Source organism: Poecile atricapillus, chromosome Z, assembly GCF_030490865.1.
Source record: "Poecile atricapillus isolate bPoeAtr1 chromosome Z, bPoeAtr1.hap1, whole genome shotgun sequence".
Lineage (NCBI taxonomy): Eukaryota > Metazoa > Chordata > Aves > Passeriformes > Paridae > Poecile > Poecile atricapillus.
The window spans coordinates 47,848,381-47,875,432 of NC_081289.1; the positions used below are offsets into that span (position 1 = coordinate 47,848,381).

Below are 27,052 nucleotides of genomic sequence, written 5' to 3' on the forward strand. Positions count from 1 at the left end.
GGCTTTCTTGGAAACAACCGTGAAAATATAATGTGTTCAGATTCAATTTTTGAAGAGGTGGTTTGATTTCTTTGTGGGGTTTCTTTGAACTTCCAGAAATGTTCATTGTTTTCATAATATCCATTTAGTATAAATTTTGGATAACCAGGCCAAAATGAAAAGGTACAGGTTAGAAAATAATTTACTTCAAATGAAAATTGAGGAAAGTCTACAACATTTTTAGCCCTTCTATAAACAGGAGAAATATGTATTGCTGCTTGCAAATGAAAAGAACAGACATACATGCTTGCCTGTGATTAGAAATTTTTACTTCATTATAAATCTTCTAAAGGAAACAAAGCAACCAATCCTGTTTGTCCTTCCTAAAATTAATCTTTTTTAAGGTAGTATATCATTACCAGATCATTTGTAAAGGTGCTTGGCAACCTGATTTTGCAAAAAGAAATCCTGTGGAAATATTTAACACTGAGATTGTTCATGTCCTAATACTGTAATTTTACTTACCTGGTCCCAAAAGCTATACATGTCTAAGTAGATTAGAGATATATCAACAAACAAGCACAGGGTGCAGTCTCATAGTAGCTACAATCAATGTTAAAACTCTTCTCTTTAACAGGCCAGAATTTAACCAATAAGCAATAACAGGTTTCACATTGCATAGTTTTCACAGTGATTTTACATGACAGATCCAGAAGTGTTAAGATATAAATTTATATACACACGTTTTATAACATATTCTGTGTAGATACAGTATATTCTGAATACACCCCCTCAAGTGTCTGTACTGGGACCAGTTTAATGCCTTTGGTGACACAGACACTGCCATGGAGCGCACCTCAGCAGGTTTGCTGATGACACCAAGCTGTGTGGTGTGGTCACCATGCTGGAGGGAAGGGATGACACCCACAGGGACCCTCAGCCTTGAGGGGTTGGTCTGTGCAAACCTCGTGAAGTTCAACAAGGCCAAGTGCAAGGTCCTGGGCCAGGGCAATCCCAAGCACAATACAGGCTGGGAAGAGAATGGGCCCTGAGAAGAAGGTCTCAAGGCTCCTGGCTCATGAGAAGCAGGTGAAGCCAAGGGCAGCAGGCATCAGCTGACTGCACAGCCCTGGAGAGGAGCCCTCCAGGGCCTCCTCCGTAAAATGAGAGCTATCTAAAGATCAGGCAAATGGCATACTCCCAGCAAATGACAGCCCTTGCCGGGAGCAGTGACCAACCCAGCAGTGGGACTCCTGTATGTTGCACACCAACCTGTAAATGCAGACTAGTTGCAAGCAAACCACATGGGTTAGACACTGCAGGTACTGGCCCCAAAAACCCAGCTAAGGGCTCTGATGTGGCAGGCTGATGGAGCAGGAGGGAAGGCAAGCGAGCTTGACTCACCAGCATAAATTCTCTCAGCTTGCTCTCCATGTCCTTTTTGTTAAAACACATTAATTAACCCATTTCTTATCAACGGGTAAATCTGATTCACTGAATGACTTAATAGCATAGCTTTGTCTCCTGGTTTTTTGGATCTCCACACCCAAAGAATTCAATTGTTTCCTAATTTTCAAAGGACCCCTAGGACCTGAAACTAACCCTTGTCATTCTCAGTGCTCACTTTTCAGGAAATATATGTAAATGAAAACACTCAACTTGATTAAGCATTTCAACTATTATCAAGTGTTATTATCTGGATTTCCCAGACTCTTACAATATTTTCAAATCTATAATCAACCATGAGCCAATATTAAACAGTTAGATTAGAAATCATCTGCATCAACCCAAGGAAATCTTTCCTGACAGGATCAACAACAGTAATTAAACTAATTAAACATCACCGGCAGATAACATTATTGAATAAAGCAAATCAAAAAAGAGCAGGCATGTTTGCATTTTGAGGAAGTCACAATCTTGTTGAATTAGCATTATGCACCATGGCCTGTAGATCTTGCTTCTGAAAAAACCCTGAACTCTTTAATGACAAAATACATGGAGTGAAAGCTCTGATTAGACACAAAGATCAGCAAGAATTAGTCAGTAGCAGAGCTGTAGGAGGGTGTAAGTGGCAGCATTGCCTCCTGAGCAGTTTCAGCACTTGAAAGAGTAGATTTAGCAGGTGAGCTATACTCCACACTAAGCATGGGAGGCCAGAGGAAAGAACCATCATTGTTTGGTTACCACAGCTACAGCTCAGCACATGAAATCAGAGGATACTATTCACTACAATCTAAATAATATTGCCTGGTGCATTAACCAAGCTTCTCTATTTTTTGGACCTTTTATAAGTCTCAAATCTGTTTACATATCAATTCTGCATATATATATAAAACCAAGGATCTGTACATTTTGGTTTCATCTCTCCATACAAGCCCCTTTGGAGCAAGCACTGATTGACCCAAATTGCAGTGCTGCTGGTGGCAATGGGTGCTGTCACAGAGAACTGTAGCAGCTTCCAGCTCTTCCTGGAAGCTTCTCCATGCAGCAGCTCCATTTCACACTTACAGACAGTTCCTGCAGGTCAGTCACTTGCAACACTCAGCACCTAGTGTGAAACAACACAGACCTCAGCTAGCTTCCCATGAAATGGGGTGGTCTACATCAAAATCAGGTATGAAGAATAAGGTATATGATACAGCTTGCATGTATACACAAATATATGCATTCAACTAATTATGCACATTGCTTTTTTGAAGGAGGAGATACTTGTTACTTTTGCCATAATTTTTAAAACAAGTCTCTGATTTCAACAAAGCTTCTACAATAAAAATAGACTTACAAGTCTTATTCATAAAAAATTAAACATCAATGTCTGCAAAAATATTTCCTTTGGAGTTTCTTGATGGTAATAAAATTACTAATAGTATAAACTCCTGCTATTGAAAGGGCAAATACGTTCATCAATACTAGAGTATTTAATCATTCAAAGTGAGGAAACAGAATGAATGAAACATAGACACTTAGCATTTTATCACAAGTCAACTTGTGCAATAATCATTCAAATTTTGGAGTCTACAACCAGCCAAAAACAGTTTTATAGAATCACCTCCACCACTATTGCAAATATTTGCATAAGCAGTAGCCTCTGAGCACCCAGCATACTGTTCTTGAAACAACAGTGTGTAACACAGCACCGAGGAAAAAGGAGACAGATCCTGCAACAGTCCTCATCTTGCTGATGTCCTCTGTTTCTTAATGCATCTGTTCAGGTATAGCAAGGAGTCTGTGTGATTACTTTCAACAAACAAGCGTTCCATGGACAGAGTCACTAATAGAATATCCAGATATGGGTAGTATACCCAGCAGTGGGGAGTAGCCATGGCTCTACTCCACAGTGTTATTTATTATCCATTGATCTAACCTTTCAGCTCCAACTGTTTGGGCCCAGATCCCAAACAATTAAGTTTCCTTCAGAGGAATAATCTCTGAATAAGTTTACATGACACAGACTCCAGCAGCTGCTCTTCAACCTGCCTCTATACTAACAGTGCAACTCAAATATCAGGAACTAGCCAAGACCTCTCCACCTGGCGAGGCTGTGAAGCCTTTTTCACTTGTGCTTTGACTTATGTAAAAAAGGGAGAAAACAATAAGGTAAAACTTAAATGAATGTCAGGATTTCAATGCAAAACCCTGAAAGCATTAAAATCCTTGACACAGTAAAACAGTCTTTGCCAAGCAATTAAGATCTCAGAAGATAAGGAGATAACAAGAATTAAACTCATTAATTAAGTACATAAAGCTGCTGATAACAAGACTGGAGAGTGCTCCAGCCTTCTCCAGCTGCTGCTGCACAGTCCCTCCTAGCATCTCCTGCCCTGATCTTCACACGGGAGCATGACCACCTTTCTCTTCTTACTGACTTTACTGACAGCAGCTCACGGCTTCAGCCATCTGGCCCTTGACTTTTAATACCTTCTCTAACAGCCTCATCAACAAGCAGCAAACAAGTGCATAAAAAATAAGAACAGAGAAGAATGATTTCTTTCAGATAATTGTGGTCCCTGACTCAGAGCTGAAGGTTTCTGCACCAAGAACATGAGAAAAGATGCCAGATGCATGAGGAGTGGAGAAGAAAAACAGAGTTAGTCTCCAGGAAATAAAGAGAAATACAGTGAAAGTGTCACTATTTCTTCAGTTCAACTAATTGCTATTAACATGCAGTGGTCTGGGAATTATGTGAAAAACAGAAGAGATTACAGATGTGCAAGAAGGAATCAAAGTTTTTGAAATATTTTCAGCAGGATTTTACAGAGAAATACTGTAAATGTTTTCTCTATTCTCAGAATCAAGTAAGAAATATTTCCTACAGTAAGATTTCAGATAAAGGTATGAAATAAGAAGAAAACATAAGTCTACTGTTCTTTGCATTTGCCCATCGCCTTCAATTAGTATAGAGCATTTGTGTTTAACAAAACAATGCTATTTAAAATTAAAAAAAACACTGATTGCTCTTTTTTGAAAAAAAGGATTAAAAAGACAAAAAAAAAAACCCAAAACAAACCTTTCACCTAATATGCAAATTGCCTGGATTTTTTTTTTTTTAATAAACTTTAAAAGTAAAAGCAAAGATTTACTGAACTTCCTCAGCTCACAGGTGATTTTGGAAAACTACATATACACATATACATATAAACATCCATTTGTTGCATATTTACATGCCATCATGGATATAACAATTTAAATATTTCAAATAAATGTTAAAGTGTGTCTGATTCACCTCAAGCTACACACTTGCAGATGATTTCACTGCAGTTTGCTTCTCTGTGCAAGTCCCCAAGACCAAAATGTACACAGACTCTCCAGAAAACTTTTCAAAGACCAACACAGACCTGTAACCTCAGGAGAACACATGCACTTTCTTGCTTATCCTCCAAAAGAAAAGTCCTAATCCCTGCATTACTATCTCAGTTTGGAGCAACAAGACACAAAATGTTGATTTACCAGAATTCTACAAAACAGTTTCAAGATCTCACAACTTCTTGAAGTGTTGCTGGAGGAAGTAATGAGTACATGCATTTAAGTCAGTCCCTTTTGCTCCCCACTGCTCCTTATGTGTTGCCCTGAGCTGCATGGCACGGAAGGGAGGAAAAGGCAGTCATCATTCACCTTCTTCACCTCGATGATCTTTCCTCCTACAAATTTATTTAAGAGTGGTTTGGCTGCAGACTGATAGTCTGCAACAAGTTGTATTGCAGTATTCATGTAAACAGTGGAATTTGGAAAAAAAATAAAAGAAATCCTTAAAAGTGATTACAATTTTAGACTTTGAGAAAGAGACTCTAATATACTTTAGCTTTTGTTCAGCACTGAATTGGTCAGGCAACTGGACTAGATGATTGAGGTAGGTCCCTTCCAAAATAAATAGTCTATCCTCGTTTGTTACTGACAGTGCCTTTTAGATCTTAAACACTTCCAAATCCTCACACATGAAACAGTAGATTGAAAAGTAATAGCAGTTGCCTTCTGGACACAGAAAGGTACAACTCACAAATTGTAAAAAGGAATTTTAAGTCCCATCCCAAAAGCACAGTTTTACAGTCATATAATAGCTGAAGCTGGAAAACTGTTGCAAGGGAAAGTTAAATAATATCCAGAGTGCACATCTGAAAAACCATGTAAAATATAAAAAAAACCAACCAGACTGGAAAAGTCTGTTTCATAGATACAACTTCAGCTGTTCCCTTTATATCATCCCCTTGTGTCTGACATCCTAGCACATTAATATCTTAACTGTATAAAACAAAATGCTACAAGCCCTTCCACTAAAGCGTATTATAGGAAATTCATACTGAACATTGAACATTTGTAACTTTCCTTTAGTCTGACTCATCTTTTAGATTGTTATTTCATTATTATAGTTTACACTAGCGTTTTTGCTTTTGCTGCCAAGTGTTCCCTGTTTTCTCTGTAGCCTCCAAATGCTCCAAGGCACTGCTACAGCCAACATCTCCTTCCAAATGTAGTTTTTAATGCCTCCCCACAGAGGCATCCTCAGAATCGATGCATCTCACATGTGTGTATCCTAAAATCTGATATGCTCATTCAATGCTCAAATATGCTTGTTGAAACTGAATGGAAACGCCACACTATGAAACTCCAGAATGAACTCTGGATACACAAATCTATGAAGATGACTAAGAAAAGGAAATGTTATTTTGTAGGAAGCAATCCCCACACCTCCTAATTTCTCAGTCCTGGTCTAAAAAAACCCAAAATCAAAACAAAGCACACAAAAAAACCTCAGATAAACTTATTTCATGTAAAAATACATGATAAATTTTTCTATGCCAGTTTTACTGAAAACGTCATTTGCCTAAAAGCCTTCCCAAATTTTGCAAGTGTCTTAGTTTGATTAAAGATGCTGCCTTCCTTCCCTTTTGTAACTTAGATCTCCATACAAAATACTAAATGCAAAAGCAACATAAGTGCAGATAAAAATGTCTTACTTTGAGCAGTAACTTTTATTGTTCTCTTGCCAAAAGGATGTCACCAGTCTCTCAATCTTTGCACGGTCTGTTTCTCTGAACAAACTCCATCTCTCTGAAGACTGATGAAAAATGAAGCACTGCTCTGCTGCTTTCGATGGCTGAGCCATTTCCAACACACATCTGCATCTTCACTTGCTAAAACTCATCAAAAAGGTTCCACAAACCCCTACTCAGACTCCTCCAAAAATTGCCAGTATCAGAGTTTGCTGACTTCTAAAAAAGCACAGTCAAAGCCGAGATCTGGCACATGCTCTCAGCTGATGCAGGGTTCATTCTTCCACTAGGGCAGACTCAGCTAAACCAGAGATACACTGACCTTGCCCTTAGGGGGCACAGACAGCCATCCAACATTTGGGTTTACTTTATTCCAGTCCCAAAGATGTAGAGATCAACAAGTCTGGATATGACATGAAACCATATGTTAAGTGATTTCAAAGCTAGTCCCTAAACAGGGTGGGTTTACTGGAGCATTTCAAGTTGCATCTTTTTCATGCTAATTCCTGCCAGATTTTGAGTAACAATGTTCAAAATATAGCAATTGAAATACTTGAAACTTGGAATAAGCCTTGATCTTATTGTTGAATGCCTATTTTGCTTGGTTAGTTTAATGAAAACTATAAAATTGAGTCATTAGGACTACTGACTTAGAACAGGTCATCTCAAACAGGAGTACCACACTATGAGGTGGATTCTAAGACCAGTTTTGTACTTGAATTTCTCTCTTTTTACTTATGCTGGCATTTTACATATTATGAGCTTCCATTTAATTAGTGAAATATAGAATTCCAGAAAAATGGACTATCAGACACATGTGAGACATAATACACAAAGAAGAATAAACCAAATTACATTATTTCTTCTTAAATTTTATTCATTCTGGAACAACTCAAGATTCAGTAAAATTTGTTCCAGCTTAATAGTGAAGAACTCTGTACAAAGAGTTTTATCCTAACAATGTAACCTCAAAAGCATTAAAAAAGTGTTAAAAATATTCTGGTTCATGTGAAAATTCCAAAGAGTTTAAGATGTTATCACTAACACTTGCTTCAGTTGAATCTCATCCTAACTCAGACATCACTAAGTGAAATATTTCAGATTGAACTAATCACCTTTGCTAAAAAATAAATGCCCAACTCATCTTCAGTACTTGGAGAATGAAAAAATGTTAAGATATTTATCTGTAGGCAGTATGAATCTCATCTTAAGTGTCTGGTGTGCTCTAGGTTCTAATTTTAGATGGGTTTGTTGGGCTTTTTGCAGAGTTTTGTACCCTGTTGAACACATGATCAGCACTCAAAAAAGTAAAAACATCAGACAGATGGCTTGGCACAGGCTGGTGGACATCACTTATAATTCTTCTACTTAGTAACATGGATTCATCATGGTTTGGCCAATCATTTATTGATAAAATCCACAATACATGAATTTGGGGAAAACTCAACTCATTTAAAATTGGAAAAAGCAGCACCAATGATGCTGTTTCCTATCTATTATTGGAGTCCACTATATTGTAGTAGTCTCCTACACATTTCTCTATCCACTCCATTAGCCTCAAAAGTCTCATTTCATTTTTAAGTGGCTGATTCAAAGGAAAAACTCAGCAACTGGACTATGGAGTTCAGGCCTTTCCTGCCAGAACAGATCTTTAATGGCTCAAAGCCAAATAGACAAGTTCTTTGAGAGGGAAAGGTTACTTATACACTAAGTAGCAATGCTGATTAAGAAAGCAGAAGTGTTTATTTTTCTGGTTTTAGAGTACATAAAAAGAAAGAGACAAATAAAGTGCAATAAGTCAATAATGTACCCATAGAGTTCATAACTTTTTTGCTACAACTCCCTGAAATTCTTGTTAATGCCCTCAGGAGAATGGCTGTAATGGACTGAAGGGCTCTGACCAACATGAGTTTAAGGAACTGGATGAAAACTTTGTTCTTAAGTAGCTCTGCAAAGATATTAACAGCACTGTCTGAACAGTTCACTCTCTGAAAGGTATTCTGAAATGCCATTGTGTTCTTTAATCTTTAAAATATTGTCCATGGTTACAGCCAATTAGAAGATACAACCTCTGGGCTAAGTGATGAATAGTGCTCCTTTAGATTTCCATTACCTCATAGCAGGGAGGAAACAAAAAAATACATAAAAATCCACACTCTTAGTATAGGGTACAGTACTTAAGTGACTTAGAAAAGAAGGCTGAAAACAGTGGTCTACATCTATGTAATGAGAAATTCTAGAATTAGTAATAGTTCTTTAAAAAATAATTATATGAACCATTTTTCCTTCTTCCAGTTTCTTTTTATATTGACAAAAATAGAAATATTCTTCCTAATACTCAGACTCTCTGTGCTCTATTTTTAAGTAAAAATGAAAAATAAAAAAAACATTAAAAAACCTGTTAAAAAGAAAAAAAGGTATTTTGAGTATTCGGAAGCACAGAAGAATCCCTATATTTTGATAAATATCATACTTATTCTGTCTACCAAAGGAAAATGTTCTAGCAAGAGCAAAAGCTGTTCTAGCAAGAGAATTATGGCTTTAACAACATTCTCTTGATTACTAGAAAGTAAATTTCTGCTTAAAAACTTCTCAAAAGAGTCAGTTTTCCATATAATCACATACTTAGAGCATATTAAAAACCAGTTGTGCTGAGCACTTGGAGATTTTATGGAGAAATTCAATAAGCAACATGCAATGTAAGTGCAAGTTAGAAGTGTAAGTTAGAGAGTTACAGGTAGAAAGTGCTGCTACACATCTGGCACTAGAACAAGGTGTCTGATTTGGATCAGGGCTCTGAACACTGCAGGGGAAGTGAAGGATTCCGCTTTCTGGTCCAAATACTGGACATTATGTCCTTCAAAAAAAATGCAACTAATCTGCTCAAGAAGGACATAACAGCCTGAAAGCTCCTGGAACATTTATCTTTTAGGTCACAGTAGCTACCAGAGAAAGCTGGGGGACAGGCAGAGGTGTGTGCTCAAAAATGTTGCTGACAGCATCAAGACCATATGGCTCCATATTTGCCATGTGCCAAAGACTAGCCTAAATCAATCAGACTGTAACAGAGAAGTGTAGGGATCCAGATGTTCTAATTCACTCAAGACAGAAAATCCCCTCCATTTAAAAGAGCATGCCTTCTTCCCATAAGCTGCTGGAAGGACTTCAGATATTTACCCTCTTGATCAGTGTGATTAAGGAAACAAATTCAAGATTGAGAGACTGTACTTGGAAACAGATGGGCAAGCTCTGAGCCTCTGCATCTCTCAAATGCTGGATGCTCCAAAAAGGGAGGGAAAGACAGATAAAGGGGAAAAAACCTCATATTCTCTACCAACCCATTTCAGAACTTCTCCCACATTAGGTGACCTCTTCTAGACACAGAGAATCATCATTTATCCAATTTTAAAGCTGTTAAATCATTTAATAGGTGTTTGGAATACAGTGATCTTCAAATAAGGTTTCCATATTTAAAAATCAAGTAGAAATCAGCAGGATGTCAACAGTTCTGAATTTTTTTCCTGTCATTTCTCCCATTCCCTCTCTATTTCCCAGACTTGCTACTTGAAAGACAAATATTTTCCTCAAAGAAAAAAATATGTAAAACATATCCTGTAAATAACATGCATAAACTTTCTATGTAAATAAACATAGCAGCCATGACTTATTTTGTCAACAATGTCATAAAGAAAATGCCTTCCAAAACAATCTGAATTAAGGAACAGTGTTGAGTCATTCTGCACTCCTTTCCTGCAGCAGCTGTAATTCAATCAAGTTGGGTCTACATACAAAGTTGTAAAATTACATTACATTTCCAATTCCAAACAAGACATATATTTACCAAAATGTCTGTGTATTAGTAACAAATGTACTTTGCTTAGTGTATTTGATTTTACTAAGTATAGTCTTTGTTGGTGGTTTGAAGTGACCACATCTGCTCTTGCCAATTTGAAAATTAGTTTTTCCATAACAGTATGGTTTTAAATGCTGCAGAATTTTTCAGTTTGGAGAGGTTACCAAATCTTTTTAATTTTTTTATTTTTAACATTATCACTCCTATTTTCAAAGCATTTGGAAAGCACAGTGCTGTACATGTTTCTTACTACTCCTATTCAAAAGTTCTAAGGAGGAACATTCTCCCACTCAACACATCGATGTATTTCACAGCTTCTTAAAAACTGGGCTAATTTTTTAAGAGAAGCATTGAATAATTACTTCATTTAGGGCATTTCAGCATTGGCAGACACTAAAGGCTTTTTTCATTCAACCTCCAATTATAGACAACAGTGATTACTTACTCCTTAAAAATATAACTACCTGATTATGAAGAAGAAGAGATCAAAACTCTTGGGGCACATATCTTTGGGATTGCAACAATCAGTTCAGTGACTTAAGAAGATAAAACACTGCATTCGCACAACACATGTAAGCTGTCAACTCCTCTAACTGTAAAGTTGTCTCAACCACAATAAAGAGCAACCTTCATGAAAGGCAGAAGAAGGCTCATTTCACTTTCTAAAAATGCCAAGAGCTTCTGGGGTGCCAGCAGCATGTGCTGTGAGAGACACAGCTTCCTGGCATATCCTTCAGCTCTGGGCAACAAACTCAGCATGGTCTCAGACTTTATCAGAGCCTTCCATAGCTGGGCTTACCATCAATTATTCTCACTAGTCTTGATCACATGAGCCTCAAAGGGTTAGCTCTCTCTGATACATCCTAAAGTCCTCTCTGAAGATTCTGACCTTTTCTGCTCTCTGTGTAATTGACAAGGCTAAGGAAAGTCATTGGAGAATGCCTTTCCTCCTCTCAGATTTCCATAGCTCACCAGGTTAGGGTACCTAGCTCCACAGCAACCATCGAGTCCATCATATCTGTAAGACAGACTTGGACCAAGACCAAGGCAATGGTACACACCTACAGCCCAACTGCCATGGAGATTTAGCTTATCAGTGGATGAGAAAGCATTTTCTTCACAGCTGCCCAAGATCATTCTCAGAGCAAAGATCCATGAGAAGGGTTTTCACACAAAACCTTCCCTCTCCAGCAATAAAGATACATTTCTATGACCTTGTCTTCTCTAACATAAATAGATACCAACATGTAAATATGTGTGTATGCAATTATATGGAAAATTCCTAAACAAAACACTCCCCTATAAATGTTCTTCTCTTCCTGGGAAGGGGATGAAAGCAACAGCATTTGACAGATGTTAGACAAGTTGTTTAATGCATTCCTGAAAATGTTTAATGAACACCTCACATGAACAAAAATTTTCTCTAAACCTACTACCTCAGCTAAATATAAAACTACATTGCTCCAGCTGCCAGGCAAGATGGAAGGATGCTTAAGTCTTGTTGTTTTGCAAGGTTTATCTTAAAGCTTTAAAAAAACCCCAAAAATACTCATGGGAAGGAAGAGAAAGATGACATGCAGCAAAGTCAAGCTCAAACAGGGCATCTAGGAAGATGTTATGCTTCAACTTGCCAAATTTCTGACACATTATACCTCAGGGGTGAGATCAGCCACTTTCTGAAGGAGATGGGTGTGAGCAGGCCTTCACATGATGCCAAGGGATCTGCGGCCCATGGTAGCAACACCATTTATGGGATCTTGTAGGTTCTTACATTAGTCAGCTCTTCCACAGGTTAACCAAAATCCTTCCTACCTAACAGCACTTCTGAGCTGCCAATTTAGCAATTGCCTAACTCTGCAGACCCAGCACAGTTAACATAGTTCTGCTAATTTACCTGTCACAGCTCATGACAGTGTGTATAGATGATCTAATTTGGCAATTCAGTTACCCCTAGTCCTACATGCCCTCCATTTTTTCCACACTCCCTATTTATGAGCAAGCACTAGAAAGTGCTGTGGAAACTTGAGGTTGGTGCTTTGTACTCTTTAATTGTAAAGTTTCCCGTTTTTCTTTTTTCTTACACAGTCCACTCTCCTACAGTGATCCATCCATCTGCTGTAGAGATCCCTCACAGTCAGAGCAAAATAGAAATACCTCATGGGAGAGCAGGGATTATGCACATTCATGTGCATGCAAGAACCTGAAGCCTCTTTCATCATGCCTAACCTAAATCACCGAAACAAAAAGCCAGAATAGTAGAAGTAGCATAAAAAAAAAATTATTTTCACCACTTCCACTTCACATACTCTCTTGACTTTTCATGCTCAGTCTGATTTCAGAAATACTCTCACACTGTTACTTTTTCCCCATCTGCTTTGTGCCAGTCCAGCTACCACAGCATCAGGTTTTTTTGCTTACTGGGAGCACCTTGCAGACCAAGACTTATGACTCACAATCTGAAGAGACTTACTGAAAAGGACAAAACTGCCTTATCTGTCAAATATACCAATTCTGCAAATAATCTAGTTGGAGAGTTCATCTGGTGGTCATATTCCAACTACGTTTGGCATTTCCGTCATTTTTTTAGACAAAAGCACTGTGAGCAAACATGTTTTCACAAAAACAACGCAGTATTATACTTGCACATGTGTCTGGATTCTCTGAGAGTACCAGACCAAAAAAATACAGATGGAAATCCCTCCTACAGGCTTGGGGATCTCTAAAGCTGCATGTACAGCAAGTTCTCAGTTTATATGACAGATTAAAAGACCCCACCTCTTAGAAGAAAAGGCATTTTAGAATTTTTTCATGATGCTGTGCTACACAAGTATCAAAAAGGTATCAAAAATATTTTGCCTGTTTCTGGATGCAAGATTTCATTCAGTCAACTAAGACATCAAATAGTGAATTTCTGTTCATAAAATCTTGTCATTTACTATTTACTCTATTATGCAAATGTCATCACTTCTTAAATATAATTTTGTTTCATTTCTTCCTGTTCTTTATGAGAGAAAGCATTTTATAAAGTCTTAGTAAGACTAACGTACTTCCCCACAAAAAAAACCCCAAGATGTGATAGGTCACAGAAAAATAAAAATCTCATTTTTCTTTTTAAAACAAAGACAGTGAATTTCTAGAATTTTAAGTGCTTTTTGGAAGGAACATAACCTATTTCTCTAAACACAATTTTGCATTGTAATTCAGTGAACAGAGAGGAATGCAGGCACCTCTAAAGACCTGTAGCAAGTCCAGTTAAATTTAGGCTACTGATCTGTGAACTGAGGCAACGAATTACAAAATTTAGGCATTGTAACCACAGTCAACTTCTAGGACAGACAGCACCTTGAACACTAAGTTCCTCCACCTACAAGAGATCCAGCCCTCATGGCTTTTTGATAGTGGGCATAGCAGCAGTAACGACCTTCCAGGTAACACTTGCAGTTTGAGTTAAAACACAGAAGAGGAAAACCCTTATTATTGGTACTTATTCAGTCAGGCAACCCCATCTTTCACATTTAGAAAAGTGAGCTAGCTAGAGGATTTCCTGATTAAAAGCATTTGCTACCTCCCCTCTCGAAGTAAAGGCACTATGAAGTTAGAAATGCGAGTATCATTAAACAAAGTGTCATGTAAGACACAAGACTGTGGAAGAAAGAGGGAAATTCTTGTGTGCTGTCACAAGCTCTTACGTGGCAAAGGGCAGGACCAGTATTCCAGAGACAGCCCCCTGGAACTAGTGCCTATTTCACATCAAATTACCACTGGATAATCCTACCTCTCTGAGCACCTGCTGGCACCAAGCTCTGTTTCAGGAGGGTGGTTGCTGGTCTACCACAGGAGAGCCTCCGCCTTAGTAACAAGGGCAATTACTTGGAGAGGTAAATTCTATCCTTTTCAGGCAGAGACCACAACCCAGACCTCTTGCTTTTTTGGAGAAGCACTCTAAGGCTTTCTGTTAAGTAAAAAAGTCAGTGGGGGCAGTAGCTCCAATTCAACTGAAGTTATGCAGACCTGGTTACATCCGACTATAAAACTTCATTCAGACAAAGATTTCATTGGGTGTCCAAAAACCTGTATCTGAGGTGAGGGAGAGGTGAAAAGATTCTACAGACATTTCTAAGCCTGCAGTTTCACTAATTTATTATGCCAGGGATCTTTCACACTAATTAGGAGTTATCTAATGATTGCAGGTGCCAAATCTGGTTACCTGCAACATAATACTATGAATTTGTTACAGATTTAATAGAACTTAATATAGCTAAGGCACATTTAGATGCACTGAAAGCTACACCACTACAATTAGCCATATTAAGTTTTCTTAGCTACCACACAGATCTTACTGCCACATCTTGTGCAGCTTTATTTCAAAGTCATCCCAAATCATCTGGCTCTGATCCCAGCAAGACATTTTAAGACTCACTACTTCTACAGACATAATCTGACACTGGAGATTCTTAGCCAAATAAACATGACTAGTATCAAAGATTTTGCTTGAGCAACATAGTGAGTGTAATGACAGAAACATGCAGGAGATAAAACATCACAAGACTGACACACAGCACAGTCAGCAGTCTGGCAATAGTTAAAAAAGTCTCTGTAGGCACTTAGCAGATGTAAGTTACTTCTGCCAGGATAAGCCTTAAGACTTCATCTTTATTGAAACTGGCTTTGCTGACATGTGCTTCAAAGCTATTGTGTGAATACTCTCCAAAAAACTGGAAAGAACAAAGGGAAACATGGAATACAGGATGAAGCCTTATTTATAATCCACTTACGGAGCTCAGGCTGCATGAACAAAACACACTGTCATGATATATAAATGCATCTTCCTTAATTTTCAGACTTAAAGATGCCAGACTAAAAATGTTTTCCTTTCCCTTCTTCTCCATCCTGCCTGCTTAATTCATGAGAATCTACTGGCTAAAATGCAGAAGGGCCAATATTCTCACTTAACTTGAGAGTTAAAGAACAGAAAGTGCAAAGAACAAAAAAAAAAATTGAGCCTTTCAGCTGATGATGTGCTTACAGTCCCACATATGAATATTCTGGACTTCATCATATCCCTTTTTATTTGCATATTTTCATTCCTTTTTTTGTTATCTGGCAAATCTACTTTGGCAATGTTAATTAACAGTTGCTCCTTTTCCTCCAATTGATGAATGTTCATTTCAAGAAAAAAAAAAACCCAAAATATCAGAAATTCTATCTGGATTGCAAATTCTGTCCTGGTCATGTATTTGCTGTATAACACTGAAGTGATTCACGAGTATTCTGCAAGACACTGTGACTTGCAGAATGGAAGACTGTGAGAAAAACAGTCACAGGGTTGTTTTTAATTCTAAAGTTGGACTTAAAAACAGAGGACATAATATACCAATTTCTGTAAAATTAATATCATACAAACAAAAAACCCAACTCAGATAAATAGCTCTGAATAGCTCAGTAGCTAGGCATTAAGTATTGTGCTTGGAGATCTAGCCACTGTGGTGCCATACTTATGTGAAGCTGAACTGACTGCAAATTGAGATACAAGTCTTCCTTCATATGGAGAGAGCTGCTTTCAGCATTAACTGCTCAGAACTATAAGTATGGATAAAAAAAGGAGCAGGTGAAGCACTTCTGTGTATCAGTAACATTGCTAAGGACCATAGCTGTTTTATGCTGCCTTGAGGAGGTAATCAAGCATGAACAGAGACGAACAATGAATTTACCCAGTAGGAATGATTAGCATGCAGTGAGGGGGAGGTAAAATGCCATATAACTGTGAACTATTCTAAACATACTTTATTAATATAGTTTTCTCCTAGAAGCAAACAAAATTCTTTGAACCAGCACAGACTAATAAAGAGCCCCATGCACAACTTGCAGCTTCTCTCCTCTTGACAGGATTCCAGAGGCAGGGTGGAAAGGAAGAAGACAGAGACCCAAAAGTTAGAGCTCAGGTGGCTTTATCCATTGCTCATAACCAAGGGTTTCATGTTGGGAGTCACAGATATCAATGCTGCATCTAGAGATGCAGCAAATGAGATGCATTTTACATTTTACATTTAGAATGCAAACAGTTGTAGTCCTTGAAAACATGATGCATTGTCAACTTCAGGGAGCTAGATTTTTGGATAAAAGCTGCTGGAAGCATCAGAAGACCACGATAGCTGCAGGAACATGCTACATAGAAGTAATTCAAAAGGGTTTATTATTAATGAATAAATAATGATCATTTGGGGCTTGTAATAACATTCCTGGATATATTCCTATATATATATATATACATATATATATATATCAAAGTGCTGCTTGTGCACATCACTGTCCCAGGTCAGCCTTACACTACATAAACAAGTAGTTTTTTCACAGAGGTGCTAACCTTTAATAAAGAGGGTAATGCTGTGCCTCAAACCTGTTCTTCAGCAGAAGAGTGAAAATGATCAGCAAGGGTCCTGTGACCATCCCCCATGAAGAGCTACAGTCCCTTGACACGGGTTCTGGAGCTGTCACCCTGTCACTCTCAAGCACCACCACCCTGCCAGCACACAGGCATCTGTTTCAGCTTTCAGGTCCTCATGCACAAAATATGCTTCCCTGAGGGTAAAGCCCAAATAAACACCAACCTTCTTCAAATGAAAGTGTCAGAAGGTCTATGGCCTGCTCAAGTTGCTCTCAAAAACTTCCAGCAACTCAATTCATTTGTGTGGCACTTTTACACTTAGAATAAATACCTCAAGAAAGAAATTGAATTCTTTCCCTTGGCATTCATCCAAATACCTTAATTACTTGGCAATGTTGCTGCATAGATAATGATTATATAAAATAAAAGGCAAAACTACTTATGTCTGCCAGCCTTGGCTCTCAATTCCATCTTCCAGTGCCATAGGACTGTGAAATCCATTTGCTGCACTAGGTTGGCCATGAGATGGTCATCTGAAATGTGCACAACTCACCATAGTCAGCCATGTGCAGTTAATTTTTGATAAACATGTGATAAAACACTGAAACAAATTACCTTCTTTATTTAGCAATATGCCTTGAGAACAGATTTTCTGATTTAACGGGATATTTCTGTCCGTTATCCCATTAGATACACATTGCTAGAAACACCCCGGGCATCCCATTGCCAAACGAATGACTTAAGCTATTAAAAGCTCTTCAAATATCAGCTCCTTCTGCTCTTGATTACTGAAGAATGGTCCCATAAAATATCACCCATTAGGTCAGATCAGCCAAAAAGTGAAAAGCAAACAATAAGAAGTCTCATTTCCTATCAACTTCTCACCAAAACTCATATTCCATACATCTGCCAAGATTTTTGAAATAGTTACACCACCCTGATTATTTCCTCACAGCAAAAGTTTTCAGAATGATCTTCCACAACAAACCACATCAGAGCTGGCAGGGCATCCCACTGCAAGAAGACATTGATGGCTATGAATGGACAATGAAAAATTCAATATTCTGACTCCAGCTGCTTCCGGTATCTAGCTTGGAGGAATACTTACTTCTTTTCTCCTCCTCTTTTTATTTTGGTCTAATAAATATTGAAACATGGAAGCATATACTGGAAATTCTGGCCTAACCCAAAATATTTTTAAATTCTTGTCTGAATACAAAAGTTACCTACAAAGCTGTTGCATATTAATATGGTGCTCCATTCAGAGCTGTATGAATACTTATGCTAGATTGGATCTATAATATCACATAGAACTGAAATCTGTTTCAGTATGATTTTATGCAGCCAGAATTTTTCAACAAGTAAAAATTAAGCATCAATTATGGTGACATTCTAAGATATGACATCACATTTAATAAATGCTGGTTTGTGACTTTATTCTTCCTTGTTCCAGAAACGCTTCATTTTGTCTTAAAAAGACCAATGCACTATAAAAGCACATTAAACTAAAGCAGGAAGTGTTGAGCAAATGCATGAAACTACATAGGTGGTCAGTCTGTAAAAAAAACCCCAAAGCACAATATGGTAAGTGAAATAGTAATGTCAGAAGAAAATAGATCTTTACAGCTTAAGGCTGCTGTTCCAAAAAAAAATAAATTTGGATGTGAAAGCTTTTGTATACCTTTGGGAAATAAAAGACATTGTGCAAGTTCAGTTCTGCTCAGCCCACTTGGTGTCTTCTAGAAATGCATCTATCTGCCAGCTAAGAGCATAAGCTTTATTCTTCCAAGAAAATATATTCATTTGATTCCAAACACTGCTCTAAGCTCCCAACATTAAGCACAATTCCAGCATTCAAACACTCACAGCTTATGCTTTTAGTCCTTAACAGGGATGTAACACAAGAAACCAGCAGCAGAGTTCTGCATTTGTCTTCCAATCCACTTGTTTCATGTGTCTTTGTTCAAACACCCATCCCACTGGCAAGTTCACACCATGCTTCTAAGCCTCCCCTAAACTTGCAAAGCTGAGCTGGAGTGAGGTGGCCTAAAGGAGTGCAGCAGCTAGCAGTACGTGCTGTCACTGCGGGATGTGTCAGAGCTGAGATGGGAGGTGCTGTCCTGGCAGCACCCTAAGGAGCCTGTTCCTGTCACTCTTGGAAACAGTTCCTTTGAGATTTCTTACAGGGCTAATTACAGCTACACACGTAGGCTAGACATCAACCTATTCTTCCAACAGACTTACTGATTTTTTTTATTATTTATAGTTACAGTTATTTTATGAGAAAAACTGCATACAATGCAGGAACAAACTGAAAATTCTAGGCTAACATATTACATGACCAGGAAAATGCTGTAGTGATCCAGGTAAGAACAATAGATGATCTCTTTCTGGTCATACAGCAGAAAGTACTTCCTCTAATTGCTTAAGAAGTTTCACAGCAGTGTTTACCAAGCCATCTTCTCGGCTTTGTCCCAGAGCCGTGAAAGTAATAGTCCACACACAGGACAAAATCAGCTTCACTAAACCTGTGAATTTTCAGTATTTTTAATTTTTTCTCAACTTAATTTGTCTTTTTTCTCAACTTAATGAAAAGAAACACAAAATGCTTCTATTGCTTGTTATTTAAGTGTTGACACCTTTGCTTCACCTAGATCACCTTAATCCCAACACCAGTAAATTTATTACTTGTTGGAAAAATCCATTTTGTGTCTTTAATTCTATGAAATGTTCAAGCTGGAAGTTCAGTGTACAAGAATCATGTTCGGACACAGAAAAAGAGGAAAATTGCAATTATACTTTGGGTGAAAACCATCACATCCTTTATTAATCTGATAATATGACAGACTAATCCACTGGTGTGGGTTCTTTCTTACCTCAATAATCTTGTCATGAATTTGCAGGCCTTCTGCTTTGTCTGCAGGTCCATTTTCCAAAATCTTTGACACATAAATTCCCTCAGCAGACTCCTCTTGATTCTTCTGTACCAGGCAATAAGGAAGTTGCAAAAAGGGCCACATTAGTACAAAAATTGAGATGGTATTAAAATCAGCAGCAGTGAAAAATGTAAATCCACATGAAATATGCAGCTCATTTTTCTAGCTAAGAATTAAGCTCCTTGGGATTTTTTTTTTAAACTTGCTTAACACAAAGTAGTTATTAATCAAAAGGACAGAATTAATGAACTATTCCAGCAATTTTTATAAGATTATCCATTTACTTCCGGTTATTTTAGTCTAAATGAGACACAGTGTGCAACAGTAATCCAATCCCAGCTAAAATACTTGGAGCAAACCTCAGACTTCACAGCAGCCAATGACTAGCACATAAATGCACAGTGGAAGACACTCATTAAAATGGATGCACAAGTGTTTCTCTCTGAAGGAAAAGGGCTCCTGGAGCACTGCTGCTTGCAAAGTGCCTTACAGCATTTGAAAATGAAGGTCCAAGGAACAAAGTGACATTAGTGAGCTGGCATGTAACAGTGAGAGGATTTGGTTGGAACTGTTGAACCTCATAAATCCTATTCACATGGGAGATTGAGAACTTGCTCAACTATGAAATCCATACAGATGAGCTGTGGACAAAAAGAGAATCCATCTCCAACTGATCTCTATGCAACACTAAGTACAACTCACACAAGGTCAAATTTAAAACAGATAAGTTATCTACCATAACTGCAGCAATATAAATGATGTTGTACATGCTGGAATTACTTTATTTCATCACACTATAGTTAAAAGGAATTTTAAATAATTACTAATAAAGAACTAATGTCAAGCAGACTCTGCCTGCTTACAGGGTTTTAAGCGCTTATACAAATAATAACTTAGCTAGCAATAACTGAAGGAATCTTTTTCCAGTTGATTTACACTTTTGATTGCAGTTTATATGATGTTCATTTTCCTTCTGTGACTGGTGAATCCCTGACCAAGAGCACAGTTCATATGTGCACAGGTTTCTAGTCTAAGTCCTATACACTCATGGGGAAAACACTTTATAACTTTTTCTATTAAGAAAACTGTAAAGGCATATGTAAAACATACTTTACACAATATGGCAACAGTCCTTTGGAAACTTGACCCAGGTAGATTTAAGGAAAATAAATATTTGTTCAACACAGTATTAGTCAGACTATGTTTGCATAAAGTATTTTTTCCCTCTTTTTCACAGACACTCATACATGTCAGGTACTAAGCAAAAGGGAAAAACAGCAACAGCTCCAGAAATATTTTGAAATTATGAACAACTAGACTTCCACTGACTTCCCATCTAAGCAGTGAGAAATAAAACTCTGATAAAGAAGCACAGGCCATTAGTGAAGATACAAGAGGGACATGGTTTGGTTTTAACCTGAGAAAACAAAAATCTAGATTATAGCACCTTCACCCACATAAAACTATATTTCTTTCCATCAGAAATCTCATTGGCTTTTTCAAAAGCAATGTATGACCTGTTAAAAGAAAGGGTATTTCAGTCTGGCTTGTGGTCCCCATCAGTTGCATGTGCTGGTACCCAGCACTCCCGACAGGAAAACAGCACAAGGCATACTGAGCTCCAGCATCCTGTCACACAGCCCAGGGGCTGTGCAGCAACTGTGCCTGCATCACACCTCTCTCTAGCCTGGCTTTGACGTGGTGTCCTCAGGGGAAACAGTCCTCCCAGCCAGACAGAGCTGGGCCCATCAAAGCAGCCTTGCTCCCTCAGAGTAATGAATCACCTCTCAGAAACACAGCTATGAGATGCACGTTCCTTTCTGACACAATAAAAGATGATCCTATGATGAGTTGTTCCTTTCCTCTCCTCCTTCCTTCAGGTAGGAGGTAAACAGTGGGGATGCCTATTATGGACTGAAAATAAACACAGCCAACAGAAAGTACGTATGTACATTACCCAAGGCACTAAGAGTCATCTGCTTTCCAATGGAAAAAGCTGCATAGTACTTACAAAACACAAATAACACACGATGAAGAACACATCCCCAAGCACATGACTAATATGGAGACATCACTGTTCTGCTCTTCTGCCGCAAGGACCAATGTTTCAACCAAGGACACTTTTTCCCCAGCAGCCTGAATGTACAGAGCACCTTCATGAGCTCTTTTTGTCTTGTTAACAACTCCTGTTCCACTATTTAAGCTTCTGAGAAGAACTTTGTGATTTCAATATTGAGTCAACTCAAGCATTTTTTTCCTGTTCTATCCTCAGTTCCAGACACACTGAGTGTCACACTGATACCTGAGAAATGCCAATCAAATGCCTGTGGTAGTCACATTTGTCAAAATAAGAATAAAAAACAAATTTCCAAACTGAACTTCAAAGACTCAAAACCACCTGAGATCTACCCCTGCTTCACAACCTCACCAATTTTTCTCCAAATATGAGTGTAAATAGAAATTAATTTGCTTTTTTCTATTCGGCAGTTTTCACAACACACAGTGCTATAGACACATTATATAGTTCATATATTTATCATTTACGCCTTAAAATTACAAAATATTAAGTCAAAGCCTGACAGTTCATGATACATATCACTGTTGAAATGGTGTGTCCACATGGACTGTCAACATCTAAGTCCTTTAAAGAAGCTCAGTTGCCATCCCAAGAAAACTAAGCACATGCTCCCTTTTCCCTGCAGTTCTCCTATGGATGTAATTAAGAAATGTCACAATGCAATCCAAACTAAAGATTGTCTGAATTTTTTTACTCTTCCAAATATTATACTAAAAATATATATACTACAGTATATAAAAAAGTGTATACTACAAATATTAATACTCCAAATATTAATATAATCATGGCATGTGTATTTTAACTTGTAGCCACCTGTTGCCTCATCCTTCCACTAGAAAAATCTAAGAAACTCTTGCTTTGGATTTACAGCCCCAACATCTGATAACTGCAGGTCTTCATATTCACCCACAGGGAACAGTAAGTCTGCAGCACAGACAGTGGACTAATGGGAACAGACTCTTTGGCACCACTAAATATAGCTTTAGAGCAGAAAATTGCCAAATTAATATGCAGGGTCCTGCTCCCCTCAACAATACTAGAAGGCTACAATTCTCCCACTTAAGAACCTGATCAGTACATAATTATTACCAACCCTTCCTAATCAACTATTAATTTTCCAGTTTAACAGGTTTCTTTGCCCTCCAAATGCAATGACAGCCCTGATTAATGCTTTTAGAAAGATGAAGAAAAAAAAAAAAAGCAAGCATATTCATGTGTATATTCTGTATATTCTAAGTGGGGGCTAGTGATCCTTATGCATATTCTATGGTTTGCAATGAGCTTTCTAAACCTAGTCTGATGAGATTAAGATACAGCATTGGTGAAAACCATTTCAGTTCATAAAGAAAAATTGGAAGCAGGCATGTGAGAACAAGACATGTGCTTAAACTATATGAGCTGCAGAAGCAAATTTTCTTCTCTCCTACAAATGAAAATTTAAAAAAAAAAAAAAAAAAAAAAAAGGCAAGCTGTTTCACAAAATTCCAAAGTCTTAATCCTGCAACAATGACTTTTACAAGTAGTCCCAGAGATTTCTATTGGACAGTTTGCATGAATACATATTTATTACTCGCATGGGAACTGAGAGTAAACCAGCCTAAAGTTTTAAAGCAAAACCACTATGAAAACCCTTCTGTCCTGGGGTGACGACACCTTCCAAAAAAATGAGAATAATACAATTCTCATGAGATAACACCTTCCAAACAATTACTCCAGTTATACCTGATAATAAGTAGCTCTTCTGTCTGAAGAATAGACTCCATACCTACTGTCATCAAAAGTCACTCTTAATTAACAGTGTATACAATAAAAGTAGGTACAGACAAAATCACCTACAGTTACTTTTCTCATTACCTGATTGGGTCGTCCTCCTATAATATTGAATCCCAAAGTATCATTTTCTCGGTGTAGCATGATCATTAATGGTTTGCGTTCTCCTCCCTAGAAGAGATTAAATATTGTTAAAGAACACAGTCTCAAGAAGAAGTTACTAAATTAAAACATAATTGCAAACACAAATTGTAAGATTTTTAGCTGGAGAATGTATAAGATAAGGCTTGGAGGAAAACTAGGCTGAAAAGACTTGGCACTGGAAAAAAAAAAAACCAAAAGAAAAGTCATGCTTCACTGAGAAGTTAGCAGGTAACACCTGATTATCTCCAGTTATCTTCAGCTGAACAGAAAAAATGAGAGGTTTTTGGTGTGAGGAATGCTTGGCACCATTGAAAGAAGTCAGAGCTCCAAATGTCTGGAAGTCTATAAACACAAAATCCCTATACGTGTTAACATTTCAAACATTAAAGATACAGATTAAAATACACAACATTGTAATTTTCAGACCCCAAAGTCATACCAGTACACCTTTTAAAGCAACTTTCAGAGAAGACACAGAAAGTGAAAAGCAGCTCTTTATCCCCAACTTTTTTTCTCCAAAAAGAAAGAATCCAAAACGACATTTGCAAAAATATGGGTTTTTTTAACTGAAAAAATGCAAAATATAAAATGTGAAATATAAAGCAAGCACTGAGAAGAATAAACGGAGTAAAATCTAAAAAATCATAAACGAAAAATCCTTTCCTTCAGTGGACCAGGTAAATAATTAAAATTTTTGAAAAAATAATTAAAAATTGGAGGCTTTAGCAGAGCAAGTTACCGTATTTTACGTATTGCTGTTATTGTTATATTTACATGTTATTAACGGTGTCAGTGACGTGCTTGATGTCCGAACGGCACATTTGATGTTAATCTCGTCTGTTTTCACAGCTCCGATGGTTTCTGCCCCCGGCACACGGCATCGCCTCTCGAGCGGCAGCGCCCACAGCGACCCCTCCCGGCGGCGCTGGGAGCGGCGGGTGCCCCGCGCGTCTGCCGCCCGTCCCGCACCTCGGCCAGCCCCCACCGACAGACAGACACCTCCTCCCCACCGACAGACAGACACCTCCCCTCCCTTCCTCGGACACCGCTTTCCCCGCACACGCCACCGCCGGCAGCCACTGCTGTCCCACTCCGCAAGACCTTACCTCATCTGCCAAGAGATGAAGCAAGTGTACGAGCACACCTCTCGGAGCCAGCAACCTAAACCTCATGGACTAGCTAACCAGAGGAAACTTTAAAATAAAAAAATATTCAGGTTTTCAAACAGAGTTTTCAGCGCCACGAAGACCTGTATTTTTCCATGCACCAAGCAGATGCCCAGCACACTACATTGCTTCAGGTGTGAGTTTCACTGCTCAGACCTTTTCCACCTGGGATTTTGCTTCCCAAGGGCTCATGTAGATTTAGGTAGAAAGACAAATTCTTTGCATTAAAACACTTCTCACCACGGCTGCAACCAGCAATGCCTGAGCCTGCACAGTGAGCTTCCAGGCAGAAATTAAAAACCAGCCAGTTCCATCACAGCAAGCGAAGCCAGCTCACCGCAATTCTCGGATGGTTTGTTTTGCCTAAGGAAGCGTGTCGGTCTCTGGGCAATGCCCTCAGATCTGAGCGGAGAGCTCAGCACTTCTCCATCCTCTGCTTATAAACGGCGGTAGCTGTCATTCCATTCTACCAAAGCTTTGCTGCACTTTCGCCATCGTTTCCAAAGTCAAAGTCTACAATACTTTTACACTCAAGTTTTTTAAGACAACTTCTCAGCTGCTCAAATAAAAGTTAAAAGCCAGCTCCACGCCCCTGAGCTGCCGCCAGTACCAGCTGGAGCAAAACGAGCAGCAAGAGTAGCTGGGTTCCTGCTGCATCAGGCGGGGCGACCCGATGTGAACACCCTGATCGGAGGAACCAGGACCCGTCTGCCAGCTGCCAGCCCAGGAGCGAAGCCATCTCCTCTCCCGCCCGCTCCCCATCCTCTCCGGCCGAGCAAGCGCTCGGTCGCAGTCTCTGCCAGGCACTGCTGGGCTCACGGCAGCACGGGCTTTCGGCTACCGAAAGGCGCCTGAAGAGGGACCGGCAAGAAGCCTGTCCCCAGTGGGATGGGTGTTACCAAAAATCAGTAAAAATATAAATCTTCATCTGGCAGCAGGGTCCGGCGGCCATATCTCCCCGAAAGAGGCGAGGGACGGGCAGGGGCGGCTCGCACCGCCCAGGGGATGCGCAACGGGATCGGGCTGGGTCCCGGACTGCTGCGGGGATGACTGCCGGTCCCCGGGGACACCGCCGGTCCCCGGGAACACCGCCCGCCCCGTCACTCGGCCGGTGGTTCACAAGTCGGGAAAATCAGGCTGGAGGGGGGCACAGCTGGAAGGGTGCAGACAGGGACGCGCTGCCCCGCCGATCCCTGCCGCTGCACTCACCTTGCCGGCTTGGCTGCCCGCCAGGTCCCGGGCGATGCTGCTGATGTGGCTCATGTACTGGCCGAACTTCGCCTGGTACCGCCGCGCCGTCAGCTGCACCTCGCTCTGCAGCGCCGACAGCTGCGCCAGCAGCGACTTCTCCCTCCTGCTCCAGCGCTGGGCCTCCCTCTTCAGCTCGTGACCCGGCTCCGGGCCGCCGCCGCCGCCCCGCAGCGCCCGCAGGCAGCGCTGCCCGCCGCCGGCCCGCGGCTGCCCCGCCGAGCTGCCCGAGGGGAGCCCGGCCCGGGGCTGCGGCTCGGCGGGGCCGGCCGGCCCGAAGCGGCACGCCGCCAGGTGCTCGGGCAGCTCCCGCAGCCGCACGGTGCGGCCGCAGCCCCGCGGGCTGTAGTCGCACTTGACCTCCAGCTTCTGGACGAGGCTGCGGAGGGGCAGGACGGGGCGCAGCTCGGCGGCCGCCAGCGGCCGGCAGCGCAGCGGGCAGCGGCGGCGCCGCGCCGCCCAGGGCAGCAGGCAGCCGGCGCAAAAGACGTGCCCGCACGGAGTGGACAGCGGCTCCTCCAGCACCCGCCCGCACAGCCCGCACTGAAGCTCCGCCGCCACCGGCCCCGCGAACCGCGAAGGGTCGAAGCCCATGGCGCGGCCGGACACCGCGAAACTTTCGGCGCCGCGACCCCGGCCCGGCCCCGGCGCCGCTGGAGCCGCTCCCGGCGGGCGGCGGCGAGGGGCGGGCGGAGGAGCGGGGCTGCGCCGGGGGAGGCGGGCGGCAGCGCCGAGACGGAGATCCCGGCGGCTCCCCCCACCCTCTCGCATTAGCTCCCTCTCCGCGGCGCTAGCAACCCACGCCCAGCCCCGACACCACCTCCGCCCTCCCGGAGCATCCTCGCTGCACGGCGAGGCGAGGGACCGAGGCGAGGGGTCTCGCAGCCGCTCGGCCCGCACCCACCCCCCTTCTGTCCCGGCGGGACAGAGCTGTGCTCCCAGCGGGTCACTCGGGTCTGGGCTATGGTCGCGGAGGGAGGGAGGGAGTTTAAGGGCTGCGGGACAG

The 27,052-nt window shown here is 40.4% G+C and overlaps 1 protein-coding gene across 1 annotated transcript in view; it reads right to left on the minus strand.

Moving 5' to 3' along the window:
- Nucleotides 1-26,640, minus strand: part of LOC131573001 (PDZ domain-containing RING finger protein 4-like) — a 240,714-nt gene extending 214,074 nt beyond the window's left edge. The window contains exons 1-3 of the mRNA XM_058826495.1: nt 26,008-26,640; nt 23,573-23,659; nt 19,582-19,686 (exon numbers count right to left, since the gene is read on the minus strand). Coding sequence (XP_058682478.1) covers nt 19,582-19,686; nt 23,573-23,659; nt 26,008-26,640 — 825 coding nt within the window. The remainder of the gene's footprint in view (nt 1-19,581; nt 19,687-23,572; nt 23,660-26,007) is intronic.
- Between the last annotated feature and the right edge of the window lie 412 nt (nt 26,641-27,052).